Raw genomic sequence first — 14686 nt, forward strand, 5'->3', positions numbered from 1 at the left:
CAAAAACTAAAAATGTATATATCAGGCCTTATCAGGGATCAAGCAATAGGTTAACCCCACTTTTTATCTCCAGCAGTGGAAGTAAATGAATCCTTAAAAATTATTGCAAACAATTCCTACTGTGTCACAACTTTTGTTGATTACTTACAACAACTAATTTTCATTGTACATTACTACACTCTATTTGGGAAAAGGCCATTAACAAAGGAAGTCAGACTTTTCCAGGGTTTCATCCTACAGCAGGACAATGAGCCAAAATAAAACACCTCCAGGCTGTACAGATAAAAAAAATAAATAAATAATATAAAACAGGCTTTCGATGATGAAACAGCAGCACAATATTGTCAAGGATAGCCAAGAGTTGGACAGCAGTGACAGCTGGAGACAGTACTATAAGCATACAGAAGGAAACAAAGGTTGTCATAAATTATACTAAGAAGAAAGCCCAAGCAGGCCCATGAACCGGACCAACAGCAATACTGCAGTTAAGGAAAGGGGGGACTTTTCTGTATACAGAAGGAAACAAAGGTTGTCATAAATTATACTAAGAAGAAAGCCCAAGCAGGCCCATGAACCGGACCAACAGCAATACTGCAGTTAAGGAAAGGGGGGACTTTTCTGTGAATAAGGGAAGTTAGCAGACACATCCCTACAAAAGAGGAACTGCAGGCAGAGATGTGTGTGTCTGTAAGAAGAGAAAAAAATACAGAGAGGAGCTGCAGAGTTTATTGAAAAGGAAAATAATGGCTTCATGCATAAAATAAAAATTTGATTGATCAGTGATAATCAATGTTTAATCAAGTACTAATGAAATGAAAGATGGAGGTCTGCAGGGAACACTGTTCGCAGATTCATGCAAATATGCCACCTTAGTGTGAGAGGTTGAACTGTGTTCCCATGTCCAGGGGTTAGGGCATCATGGCCTTCAAACAGTGGCCAGTGCTTCAGATGAAGAGAGAAAGGAAAGCAACCTACAAGTTCAACACATTTGTTGGATCTTTTGCCGCAGTGCTGTCTATCTCATTAACATTTGATTTCACTTGTAGAAATGTCACAGGTGTGTTTGGCTGTTGAATTACACTAGTGACAAATGGAAGAATGGAGGTGATCTGAAACCTTTCAATGTTAGTGTAAACAAACAAAATCCTATGCACAACTCTTATAGTTTAACAAAGCATTTCCTAGCTTTGTAATATGCTCCCCACTTTATAATATGTCCTACATGTGGACACTAGTTCTACTATTTTCATATTACCACATATTTTACTGAGCATGCATTGATGAGTCATACTGGACAAATATATGTTTATAAGTACATACGTGTCTATAGTGTGCTATACGCTATTTATATATAGCTATAAGCTATAAGCTATTTATCCATTGTTTTTCAGTGTATTCTGCTTTTAATGCTAAATAGGTCAGTTAAGTTTAAGTATTAACAATTAAACTATTAATTATGGAGGAAAATGCACTAAGGTGAGAGAAACATCAGCAGCAACCACTCGTTTGTTACTGTTTAATTTTTTAGAGACAAAAGCAGCAGTGAAGTTACTGTATCCACATTATTTGATAGTATAGAAATGTTAAAGGAAATTTAAAAAACATGCAGTTTCCCATTTTATTTCTTTTTATATAATTTTAAGGTTGGCAAATCGTAATGTCTGCATTTAGTGTGCTTTACTTTTAATTGAAGCTATGGTGTTCACACTGAAGAAAATAAAGCAAGTCACATTTATGGCACCTTACAGTTGGAAATGGAAAGGATAGAGAAAAGGCATTTAAGTAGCAAAGAGTAGCAAAGATGCATTAAATACGTATCTGAGTGTCTTAAGATTTAACATTTTCACATCTCTATTTTGTAATAGTATGTTTCTGCATGGTGCTGTGTGGTCTATCCTGGCGAATTCGACTTTAAATAATACAAAAAATGATAATAGACTCCTGAGTGCAAGGGCACTTGTGTGACTACATTTTAAATAATGTATCATGGAAAAATAATTAAACCACTGGAGCGTAGAGTCTGGAGTCTGGTATTTAGGTTACTGACATAGTTTATTTCAAAAAAGGCAAGTTGTAAGTCAAATAACAAATGTTTATTGGTCTGTTGTATGTGTATGCTGTATCCATCATTAACAAACCACACACTGTATACATCCTGCACCAGTGTGTACTAATACAAATATTAAATATGTGTTCATAAAGTGAGAGAGAAAATGTTGCCATAAGAGTCTTGAGGTATCTGTAGCTCAGTTACAAGTAAGAAATTACAAATAATAATAACAATATTAATAATAATAACAGTAATAATGATCCCACCAAGTACAATGAGATCATTCGATAGTGTCCTACAGGCACACAGTTAGTCTATTATAGGACTATTGTGGCGATGGAAGGAGATACAATAGTGCACCAATGTTATGATGTGGCCTTTCCTGTGGCGGCTCCAAAGTGCTCACAGCATGACTGAGAACCATGGGATACATAACAACAGTCTAACTGCTGCCCATTTGCTTGACATTTTGGTTTTCTTTGCTCATTTGAACCTGCAATTTACTATCATAGTGCACAATCTGGCATGCTAAATTGGCTGGCGTGCATGTGGACCCAGGGAAATAGGGTCTCTTTGCTTCTGTTTGTGTTATCTCATTGACTTAGTGTTTGTCTCTGCATCTCTCCTTTATCTCATTTGCCGGCATACAGATGACTTCCCATGCCTCATCAACAAGGAAAGTATGTGAAGGGCCACACTATTCAGAAAAATTACAGCTCTGTATGTAAAAACTGGGGCTCTGGTCTCAGGAGCTATCACAACCCCCATGGGTGGCAGTTCTCCTCCCCTGAGCCAAACACCTACAACATCAGATAGGGGAGCTGAGGGAGATGTGTCTGATGGAGCTGCTTCTCAGTAGGAGAAACAGTCCTCTACTGTTTGCACTCATCTCCATCTGCAGGATATTTGCTGTGGAATAACAAAATGAGATGTACATGCTCATGATTTAACTGTTTGTGATTAGCATTTGGCTCCCTGCCGCTGGTGTTTTAGGTCCTGCAGCCAAAAACATAAACAAACTGGCTGAAGTTTCAGGCAGTCGCTCAACACTAGTCCAGATAAGTGCAATTGTTATTTCTGAAATGAAAATGACTCAGGTCTCGGCACAGTAGGCAATGCAGCTGTTTATGTTACTGTCTAACCTTCCCAAGAGGCTGGTTTAGTAATGGGAGCTCGGCAGTCTGCAGGGAAATATCCTGGAAGGAAACACAGCTCAGGCTTTTGGTTACTTTTCTGACTGTGGGCAGATTAGCTAACATTAGAGGCTGTGTGGCTAAACAACAAGATTAGCTGACTATAAATGCCAGTGTTTTTAAATGTTAACAGTGGATTAACGTGGCTTTAAGAGCTCATCAGTAGGTTAATTCTCTTTGGTTAATTCTGCAATCCGTCTGATGGGAAAACATCAACCAGGTAATACAATCAGTTCAGGGACCTGGCAAAGTTCTACTTAACATGAAAAAATGGCAACGTAGATATATTTTGAATGTTGATATGAAATATTGTTCATGATCTGAATAGCTGATTAAAGAAATCTAAGCCACCAATCAAGCAATAACCAGTTGAATAATTAATAATTATCCAAAGATACTGATCAATAATAAAGAAAAGAAAAGAAAAAAAAAAGAAAAAAAATAATTAAATGTTTTTGTCAGCGAACTGTACACAAAATTTAAAAACAATGGAGAAGTCACATTTAATAAAAAACTGTTAAATAACTTTTTATTTTTATAATGTAAAGGTAGCTGCAGAAGGTAATGCGTAAGGACTAGAAACCTTTTAGACAACTTATATATTTACAAAGATAAACTACTTTTAGAAAAATGGCTTCAGAATGATCAAAGCAAAAGTTAGACTGCACTATAATTGACATCACTGGTGTATTAGTGTTGTGCCTTGTACCCTTGCTACCCTGGCTAAACCACCTTTGTCTCTTGCTGTGTCTGTAGGAAAATGCAACGCTTCATTCATTCAGAAGTTATAGTATTTTCCATCAGGATGTAATCACAAAAATCAAATATGCTCCCTGCAAAACGTATCTGCACTTGCAGTTTAGCTGCATCAGAAGTTGCGTTTTAGAAGAGAGGGTTGGCTGATTTGTAACTGAGAGCTGCAGGAAAAAAATTTTGTTGTGCTTTGCATCATGACTCGACTTGACTTGAAACTGAACTGAAATGAGAATCTTGAGAATATTACCATAAACTCACATCACAATCCACACACAATATAATCATGGTTTAAAGTGAACCCTGACCACTGGGCTTTTTCTTTTACTGGAGTTTCTATGTAGTCATTCATTATAGTATAGGCTATGATTTATGTGTGCACAGGGTGCTGTATGCGTGAGTGTAAGCTGAGTGCCACCTACGGACATTATATTGTAGCTCATGCCATGCAGCGGGACAAATAATGAACAACCATCATAAAAGTGGCCACTTATCACGGCAGAGAGATACTTTCAATGCCTACATCTGTGTGAATGTATCTAAGGTTTAAGAATAGAAGTAGAGAGGAGGTCTCACAGCAATCTGGGACAAACACTTGCACCAAGCAATCATCAAGAAGCCCCCAGTTATTAAAATGCTTGACTTTATATATTTGTTTTTAGACCGATATGCTTCACTCTAAGGCTGCTGGGCCCTGCACCCATACCTTACCAAATTTAGGCATATCTGCCTAAATTTGATGTAACAGTGTAACTTAATTTTTGTCCTGTCTGTGCCTCATATGTACAAACTGGTGACAAATCAAAGGAATAAATAAGTGGTCTCTCCCAGGATGACAGTGGCCCCATCCACAGGACAATGGGGGTCACTGAATGGTTTGATGAGTATGAAAATGGTGTGAATCATATGCTTCACAGCCACCAAATCTCAACGCAGTCAAAACACTATATAATATAATACATAATATAATACATATATAATATGTAATACATATATAATATGTTAGACAGCATCTCCACCACCATCATCAAAACATCAAGTGAGGGAATATCTTTTGGAAAAACGGTGTCCATCCGTCCAGTAGAGTTTAGAGACATTGAATCTGTTCCAGCCGCATGTTTTTCCTTTTCTTTGTCACCTGTATGTAGTTCTCTGTGTTCCTGTAACAAATCTTTCGCATAAAGGTGAAAGGTGAAAGATTAGAGTACCATTGTTTACCCCCACCCCTTCAGTCTTGTGGCACAGAGCTGTGGTTCAAAATATAGTTCAGAGGTGATAAGTTGAGGTCAGAGTTGTGTGCAGGGATTGTGTAAGCTCAGGTCAGGCCAGAACACCTTCCAAAGATTTTATACCCATGTCCACATAACTTACCGTGTGATATTAATTCACTGTCATCGCTTTATTGATCTTCACTGTGTCTGTTAAGTCACATCACAGCAGAGCTTAATTAAGTATTTGGTTCAGGTGGGCGACCGTGACAGGTCATCACTCCTCACAGCCCAGGGTTCAAGAGGTAAAATCACACAATTCACCGGTGGGGCATGAAAAGCTGTAATTTGTTCTGTTAGAATACTGTACATTAATCAGAACTGTCAGAGATAGCAGTCATTTTTACTGAATATTGATTCTTATAATGTGAATGGATATGTTTGGTATGGGTCATTACTAATGCTGTTATATTCAGTGGACCAATTATACCAAATCCTGGTGTTCTTAGCCTCAGTGGGTACTTTATGATAACATAACAAGCATCTTCATTTATAATCCAAAACACAGCCTTACTTAGTTTAATTGTATTATTCCACTGAATTATATAAATAGATACATATATTATTGATACAAGGGAAGGAAATTCAAATCAGTTGAAAGCCTTACTGCCAGGAGACATCAGTGCCATCAAAACTTTTATGAGCAAAGGTAGCAATACAACACTGTAAAAATATTTTATTACATGTACAGTATATGTCCTGCACTCACAATCCTAAAAAGATTTAACCCCAAATCAGAAAATGTTGGGACAGTGTGAAAATGAAAATTAAAGCTGAAAATAGTGATGTGTAAATCATCTGTGTCCTGTATTACAATGAAAACAACACAGCAGCACATTATTTGATCTGATAACTCATCACTTTTATTCTTTGTTCAAGATAAACACTCACTTCAATTCTGATGCTGCAACACATTCCAAATAAAGTTGGTACGGTTGCATTTCAGGACTATTAATGAGGTAAAACAATGAAATGATGATTTTATTTGACACAGGTGATGTCATCATGATTTGGTACAAAAGTGGCATCCAGGAAAGTTCAAGCCCTTTAGGAGCAAAAATGGGCAGAGGACCACTAGTTTGCCAACATATGCATGAAAAAAATGTTTAAAAACAATGTTCCTCACAGAACAATAGGAAGGGATTTGGACATGTCACCTTCTATGGTGCATAACATCATTAAAAGATTCCAGGAATCTGGAGGGATTTCAGTGAGTAAAGGGAAAGGACACAAGCCGAAGCTGGATGACCGTGATCTCTGATCCCTCAGACGACACTGCATCATGAATCATCACTCTTCTATAAGTGATATAACCACATGGGCTCAGGATGACTTTGGCTCACTTGTGTCAGGCACTACAATACGTAGTTACATCCATAAATGGTACTTAAAACTGTACTTTGCCAAAAGGAAGCCCTATGTCAACAGTGTCCAGAAGCGCAGTCGACTGCTCGAGGCTCAGAGGCATCTGCGATGGACCATCACACAGTGGAAACGTGCACTGTGGTCACACTAAACAGTATTACAGCTCTTTTTTGGAAGGAATGGACACCGTGTGCTCCGGACCAAAGAAAAAAAGGTCCATCCAGACTGTTACCAGCATCAAGTCCAAATGCCAGGGTCTGTCATGGTCTGGGGTTGTGTCAATGCCCTTGGCAAAGGTGATTTACACATCTGTGATGGCTCCATTGATGCTGAACAATACACAGAGATGTTGGAGCAACATATGCTTCCTTCAAGATGACATCTTTTCCAGGGACGCAATGCAAACCTCATACTGTGCACATTACAAAGGCCTGGCTGTGGAGGAAAAGGGTGCGAGTGCTGGACTGACCTACCTGCAGTCCTGACTCGTCCCCAGCAGAGAATGTGTGGCGCATTGTCATTTTTATTAAAAAAGTCATATTTATTAACACGGGGTTTCTAAATAAATATAATTCTATGTGGGCACCCTTTTTAGCAACATGTCCAAAGACCCTGAGAAATGTTACCTTATTAAACTGAAATGTTTTGAGCTGATTTGGTTTCAATGAAATATTCTTGGAGAAAGAGTGAGCTCTTCTCCAGACCTCCTTCCATTTATTATTAGGTTTCATTCATAATATGTTTTTATGGTTTATCTGTACCAAAGTGTAAAAACAACTATTGTTAGGGTGTGTGTAGAGGAGTAAAAAGTACAGTGTTTCTCTCTGAAATGTAGTGGAGTAGAAGTGTAAGTAGCACACAATGGAAAAGTACAAGTACCTCAAAACTGTACTTGCTGTAAAACACTACTAGATCAGTGCATTATTTTCTGCCTTGATCCTGATTTTGATGGTGCCTTGCTTTTCCTCACTAGTGGGTCTTTACTGCCACCTCATGGATTAATGCTGCTAATGATAAAACCGGAGAGGGTTGAGAGAAAAAGAGCCGAGCTACAGCATGGACAGTATTTGGACATCAGCATATTTTTAAGGACACCACTAACAAGGCCTGTGTCCACTTGGTCTGTGAAACATTTATATGTTGCATGCTCATCAACTGGCTGCTGCATGGCTTTGTTTTAGCCTTTACTTTGAAACCTTTTGTGTAAAAGTACAGACCATGTACACTGACTTACACAGTCTACAATGAAGCCATACACTTTGGCCAGCAAAATGTTACTGAGCTTTGGAAAGCAAAAGTTATTTGGAATAAAGACCTATTTAGCTTCTGTGCTATTGTCTCCACATTCATTTATAGATATGCCTGGCATTCCTTCAGACTTTCTTTGATATTTCACCTACACCCTAACCCATACACAGGTGGTGTCAATGCGTGTCATCCTAACATCTGAAAGGACAGAAGAGCGACTGAGACAGGGACCTACGCGGTTTAGTGCTCCTACGCTGACGAAGGAAGCTCATACAGCTGCTTTTTTCTGCTCACATTTTGAAGGCAGCAACAGTTTCTTCTGTTGCTAATTGATCAATGGAAAACATGAAAGAAACCATGATGGAGAGCCAGCCAGCTAAAGCTGTGAAGTAATACTCTCTGTCAATTTCTGCCAGACAGAATAAAGAATTGTTTCGTGAGTGGCAACAAATGTCTTGGGCGCACTCATTTATTCCCAGCAGTGACTTCTGTGTTTATACAATGCATTATTCATCCACTGCAGATTTTAAGAGAGAGGGCCCTTTGTTCAAGGTAAACATCCATCCAACAAGTACAAAAGTTTAGAAAAAGCAGTGCCAGCAGACTACTCAGTGCCTGGCCTAATATAGTCACCAAATATGAATTACGTCTTTGGCTAGAATTCAAAAATGTATCATTTACATAATGAATAAAACACATCCTATGCAATGCCTTTTCTGAATTTGCTTTCTGGTCACTGCATGCAAGGATAACAAGAGAAAACCTGAATCTGGCTGTGAATTTGTCCAAACAAATGAGATCCAGCAGCTAAAGTAAAAAAGTTTGTTGTACTCTAATTAGGGCACCATACATCAGAACAGCTGCAAGAATTAATCAGAGTTCAAGACGGACACAGAGAGGCAGAGGATGAGACAGATAATTATCATCAAGAGCTTGTGAGAGCATTACAATGCAAAGACAGCTGGCGTGAGAGAAAAGCCTCACATTAATTATGATAAAGAGACAATAAAGGAAAGAGGGGTCAGTGAAATGGTGCAATTATTCAGTGTCAGCTTGCTTAATCACCAAAAGTTGTGCGTGTATGAAGTCTTTTCATGAAGCATAAATCTTTTCCCCCCCCAAACACACACACACACACACACACACACACACACACACACACTGGGAGACCCATTATTATTCTTCCAGTGTCTGTGAGGCCAGCCACACTGCTTCAATTAGGAAAGTCACTGTAAATTAACTTGAATGTCCAAGTTCTGAATATTTCATAATAATGTCTGTCACCATGATTTACAGCCTCTTAAGTCATAATAATAATAATAATGATAAAAGCTTCACTCTGAACATCTGTCTGCCTGTCTCCTAACTCCCTTACCATACTGCTGTCTTCCTGCACGATCATCTCTGGAAGGCTTTATAGGGGCTACTGGTGGGTTCATGTGCCAGACCTCCCAAACAAACCCAGGGGACTGTGTGCACCTGCTTATTAATAATCTACAGTGCCCTGCCATCATGGCACACTACCCTGATGGAGACCACGGGATGATCTCTGGCTGCTGATGATGAGGAATCGTACTGTACTGACAACACATCTGTTTTCAAAGTGTGAGAAAGTTCCTACCTGAAAATATTTTCATACTTTCTTATTAACTCATCATTTCAGCATTTTCATTGATGGATTGGGTTGGTCCGACTGTTTCTAACTCAAATTCCCCAATATCTCTAAATCTGAATTACAACTATGACACTGAGCTGAACAGTTTTTCAGACATGGTTGCTCCTAAGTATTGTCTGGCACGAAACACTATAATATTGACATGGACAGGGTATTTGCAATAACTACAATGTGAAATGTTAGCTGTATGACTACATTACATCTGGCAGTTACTGGGTGTAAATATTTATAACTATTTTCAGTGTGAGAGCTTCTTTGTATGGCACCACTTCAGATTTGTACATATACAGTGCCTTGTGAAAGTATTCGGCCCCCTTGAACTTTGCGACCTTTTGCCACATTTCAGGCTTCAAACATAAAGATATAAAACTGTAATTTTTTGTGAAGAATCAACAACAAGTGGGACACAATCATGAAGTGGAACGAAATTTATTGGATATTTCAAAACCCTGATGGAGACCACGGGATGATCTCTGGCTGCTGATGATGAGGAATCGTACTGTACTGACAACACATCTGTTTTCAAAGTGTGAGAAAGTTCCTACCTGAAAATATTTTCATACTTTCTTATTAACTCATCATTTCAGCATTTTCATTGATGGATTGGGTTGGTCCGACTGTTTCTAACTCAAATTCCCCAATATCTCTAAATCTGAATTACAACTATGACACTGAGCTGAACAGTTTTTCAGACATGGTTGCTCCTAAGTATTGTCTGGCACGAAACACTATAATATTGACATGGACAGGGTATTTGCAATAACTACAATGTGAAATGTTAGCTGTATGACTACATTACATCTGGCAGTTACTGGGTGTAAATATTTATAACTATTTTCAGTGTGAGAGCTTCTTTGTATGGCACCACTTCAGATTTGTACATATAAAAGACTAAACTTACAAAGACGTGGACTTGGGGCTTTTTCCCAGAAGCACCATATCTCGCATCCACAGTATGTTCTTCCAGTCATTCACACATCTGCTCCTGTCAGACAGTGTCAGACTCCAGTAGCTTCGGGAGCAGCTGAAGGTGAAATGAACTCAGTCACTCCCCCAGTTCATTAATTCACTTCATAATTCATACCCTCACATAGGAGCTGTCCTGCTCTCATTCTTTCTGCCACTGCATTTGGACAAACCTCCACTTCCCCTCTCCATCACCTTCTGACATCAGCTACTAGCTAAAGCAAAAAGCAAATAGAAAAGCATTGCTACATCCATGTTTTATAATCTTTTTTTTTGAGAATGGGTACACGCTTGTGGCTAGAGAAACACTGAGGATTTATAACCTTAGAAGCATTGACTCCCCAGCTACCCCTCCCCTTAGAAGCCTGGTGTCCTTGCCAGCAGGAAAAGTGGTGCACTATTGCAGACAGATAGCATCTGATAGTGGACTGTTACTCCACAAATGAACACACAGTCAGATTTCAGCTACTTCTCTCTGTCTCTGCATGACACCAAATAAGGTTGACTACAGTCTGACTAAACACACCATGAACCATTATGATCCAGTGACCCATAAGTAAATCTGTCCCTCTCATCTCTGCAAACTAATTTATGGAGCAAAAATGGTGAAGGAAAAGGCTGCCTCCCTTTCTTTCTCTCTCCCTCCTCGCTGCTCGCCTCTCTACATACTCATCTGTTAAATGGAGTTTTGTTGGGAAATGGGCCAAAGCTGCTCACCTAGCCCCTAGGACTCCAGCAGAAGTGATAACTATATTTATAGCTGCTGCCCAGTTGTGCTAAACAAGGTGGAACAGTCTGTAAAAGAAGGTTCTGTTCATAATGGAATTAAGCACTTAAGTGGTTGATGGGTGCCTGCACTGACCATCTAGTTTAAACTTGTCATTTTTCATGAAAAAGTAAGTCATCTACCCTGTTAACTCTTTATCATTTATCTTCAAAGATGCTACCAAGACAAGCAGTCTGAAGATGTGGAAGATGACCCTCTCAAAGATTTACTCTACTACATGGCCTCACAGACCAGATGAACTGCTGAGATCTCTAGATTAAACATGGATTAGAATGGCTTTGACATAGTGACCAGTAATCTTGAGAGAGAACAAGAGAACAGATTGGTGCATGATAAACGCAGTCTAACAATATTGTTTTCATACCACCGCTGGACAACGTTTTCTGATTGACTGTGGCGTTAAGTGGCAACATACAAAACATATTATTGTATGCATGCCCATAATCTTCAATTTTATGATTATACTAACATTTCATCATGCTATATATCTGGTTTGTTTTCTCTGGCTTTGCTAAACTAACCAATGGGAGCATAAACTGTGACCTGGGGTGCTAAATCCTGATTTTAATTGTGCCTACTGGTACAGTGCTTATTTTTTTTTACTGGCATCAGCATGTGCCTTGAATGATGCCTATAGGAGTTTTAAATATGTCTATGGTACCCAGTAATGACTTCATAGTGACTTTATAGCGCTTGAGTCTCAATTATCTTGCAAATATTAGTTAGTTCTTGCATGTATTTTTTAATTACCTGTGAACTGCGTTAGAGCTTTATAGTGTTTAACATTTCAGACGCATCGGGCTTTCCTAAAAGGCTTCCTACAGTAAGGACATTATTAGTAAAGTATCGTCAGTTCCCTCCATCGCTTCCTCCTGCCGTTTGTGTTGACTGGCTGGTAGTGATCTTAATCGGTTCACAGATAGCGGCGCTCCTTTCTGCGCCACAGCGCGGGCAGCCGAGGCTTCGTGTGTGGGAGGGACTAACGGAGAGCTCCCCTCAGTGCAGCCTGCTGCTACAGCATCGAGCAGGGACAGATTACAGTCCAAGCGTATTCACTGATAAGGCTTTTTGTCTGCCCCAGCTATGTGGCCTCGCAAGCCGAATGTCTGCGAGACCGAATGCGAAAGAGATGCTGAAGTTGCGGTGAGTTTGTCTCTATGTATTTTGTGCAGTCTGATGGGGGTTTTGTAAGGGATTAGAAAAAATAAAACCGATTGTGCATGATAGTTCCACCCTTATGCAGAGGAGCATCTTACATCTGCTGCTGAATTCATATAAGGTGTGCAGAAGTGCTCCGACACAAATAATGAAGTACCGGTTATATTTAAAGCAGACTGTTCTCCCTGAAGTACACTTACTACGGCTATGAATGTTTATGTATAGTTTATACGTGGATTGTTTTCCTAATTGGATACAGGGGCATTTGGCTAACCAGACACTATAAGCGCCTTTCAAGGAGGGTCTACGGATTTCTCTTAAATGATCTAATCAACTTTAAACTGGTGTTGATTTAAGTAGAACTATAAATGTACGTGCATTTTGCCCACCGTCCCATTTTACGCACACGTTTTGCGTATTAATTGATGAGGTTCTTTGCAGTGAGGGTACTCTTATTAAAATGCACCATCCAACTTAGAGCTTTTGTGTGCCCTCTTCTTAGGGATGCTGTGGAGTGAAAACATCGTGGGAGGAAGGTTCAGAGAGAATAGGCTGGTGGTGATAAACGAATGGCTTCTCCAGAGCTGCTCGTCGGAGGAGAGGGAGGCAAACAGTCCAATCCTACAGACGTCCTTGACTGGGTGTCCAACGTGCTACATGTCCGCAAGTCTGGCGGATCAATAGGGGGAGCGCTCCCAGGGGAGGTTGGCTGTAACACGGCCCGCAGCTGCCATGGCCGGTGTCTTTCAGCACCAAGGACGGCGCCACGCAAGGGGGGCGCGGAGGTTAAGCTCTCTCACCTCGGCGAAGACAAAATCAGAGTTTGTTGCGACGAGGAATTAGAGACATCTTTCACTTACATTGACGAGAATGTGAACCTGCGACTAGCCAGCCCGGAGACTAGTTGTAAAAGTACTCAAAGACCCGTGCGCAACGGCGAGCCTTGCTCCGATACGTTACCGGAGCTTTCCTTCATGTCTGAGGATGATCTTTCATTTGGGGAGGGCTCGGGAAGTTCTATAGACTACGGGTTTATCAGTGCTGTCACGTTCTTAGTGACCGGTATCTCCTTGGTGATCATCTCCTACACCGTGCCTCGGGATGTGGTGGTGGACCGTGACAGTGTGTCGGCGAGGGAGATGGAGAGGCTGGAGATGGAGAGCGCCCGGATAGGTACTCACCTGGATCGGTGCGTCATTGCGGGACTGTGCCTGCTCACGCTGGGCGGCGTGGTGCTTTCCACTTTGCTGATGATTTCAATGTGGAAGGGGGAGATGTACAGGAGAAAGGTCATCGCTTATTCTAAGCGTTCAGCCAAACTGTATGGCTCTATCAGCCTGAAAACTAGATCCAGTCCCAGCCATTCCTCTAGTCACTTGTCCCTGGAGGAGGAAATAGAGGAAACTCTGACCTAAGGTGACGCTCTGCACTAAAACAGTTTGTCTCTAACTGAAGAATTAATGGAATCCACAGTCATTAACTAACATGCTGTAGCCCAAAGCTGTATTTATACATTCAAAGTGCAACATTTTGTTCATATAATGTTGATAGAGATTCGTGTTGTATTGTATTGACATGTGGCAAAGAGGAATGACAGGAAAAGCAAAGTGAGCAGTACCCTGAAAAACACTAGGTGGTATCAAAATGTTTCCAAATGGTTTAAATTGCACCAAACCAGGGAGAAGGTTTTGTGTCAAAAACACTGGCTCTTTTTTCTTTCTCTCTTTTTTTGGTGCCCAGGATACTATCTCTGAGAGCTTCCATTTATTATTAAAGCTATTCATTTTTAATGTAAATGTTTCCAACAGTGAAATTGTGCACAGACACATTTCAGGAAGTAAAGGGCGTGTGTCCCCACAGCAGAATGGGAGTAAGAAGGGATGCAAAGCTGTCCCCATCCACTGTGATGTGGGAGAATCAACTCAGTGGTCCACATGGTAATATCCAGTGACAGTGCCTCTCTGGTGCAATGCTGAGGTAAGCCAATAAGCCCGGCCTTGTGCATCTGAGCCAGAGCTCCACATCAGTTTGATTGTACTGAGCAATTTGACTCCATCTGACAGCGCTGACATGCACTGAACATCATACTCAATGCTCCCTTGACCCTTTCTCCTCGTCTTCCTTTACCTTTTAGTTTTCTGTGCCACAGGAGTCTTTCCTCCTGCAGAACGTCTGTGCCTATGAACACGATGTGCAGGAAGTGCCAGTGACATTTGAAGAATG

General features: G+C 40.3%; 1 protein-coding gene across 1 annotated transcript; it reads left to right on the forward strand.

Moving 5' to 3' along the window:
* The first annotated feature begins 12339 nt into the window (after positions 1-12339).
* Positions 12340-14662, forward strand: tmem74 (transmembrane protein 74). Its single transcript, XM_020597264.1, has 2 exons — positions 12340-12448; positions 12966-14662. The coding sequence occupies exon 2, from the start codon at positions 13033-13035 to the stop codon at positions 13876-13878; it is 846 nt and encodes a 281-aa protein (XP_020452920.1). The 5' UTR covers positions 12340-12448; positions 12966-13032; the 3' UTR covers positions 13879-14662.
* The last annotated feature ends 24 nt before the right edge of the window (positions 14663-14686 follow it).

Source organism: Monopterus albus, unplaced genomic scaffold (genome assembly GCF_001952655.1).
Source record: "Monopterus albus unplaced genomic scaffold, M_albus_1.0 scaffold33.1, whole genome shotgun sequence".
NCBI classification, from domain to species: Eukaryota; Metazoa; Chordata; class Actinopteri; order Synbranchiformes; family Synbranchidae; genus Monopterus; species Monopterus albus.

Bases quoted from the DNA above. Each gene is read 5' to 3' on its own strand.
- tmem74 (XM_020597264.1), top strand. From the start codon at position 13,033: ATGGCTTCTCCAGAGCTGCTCGTCGGAGGAGAGGGAGGCAAACAGTCC.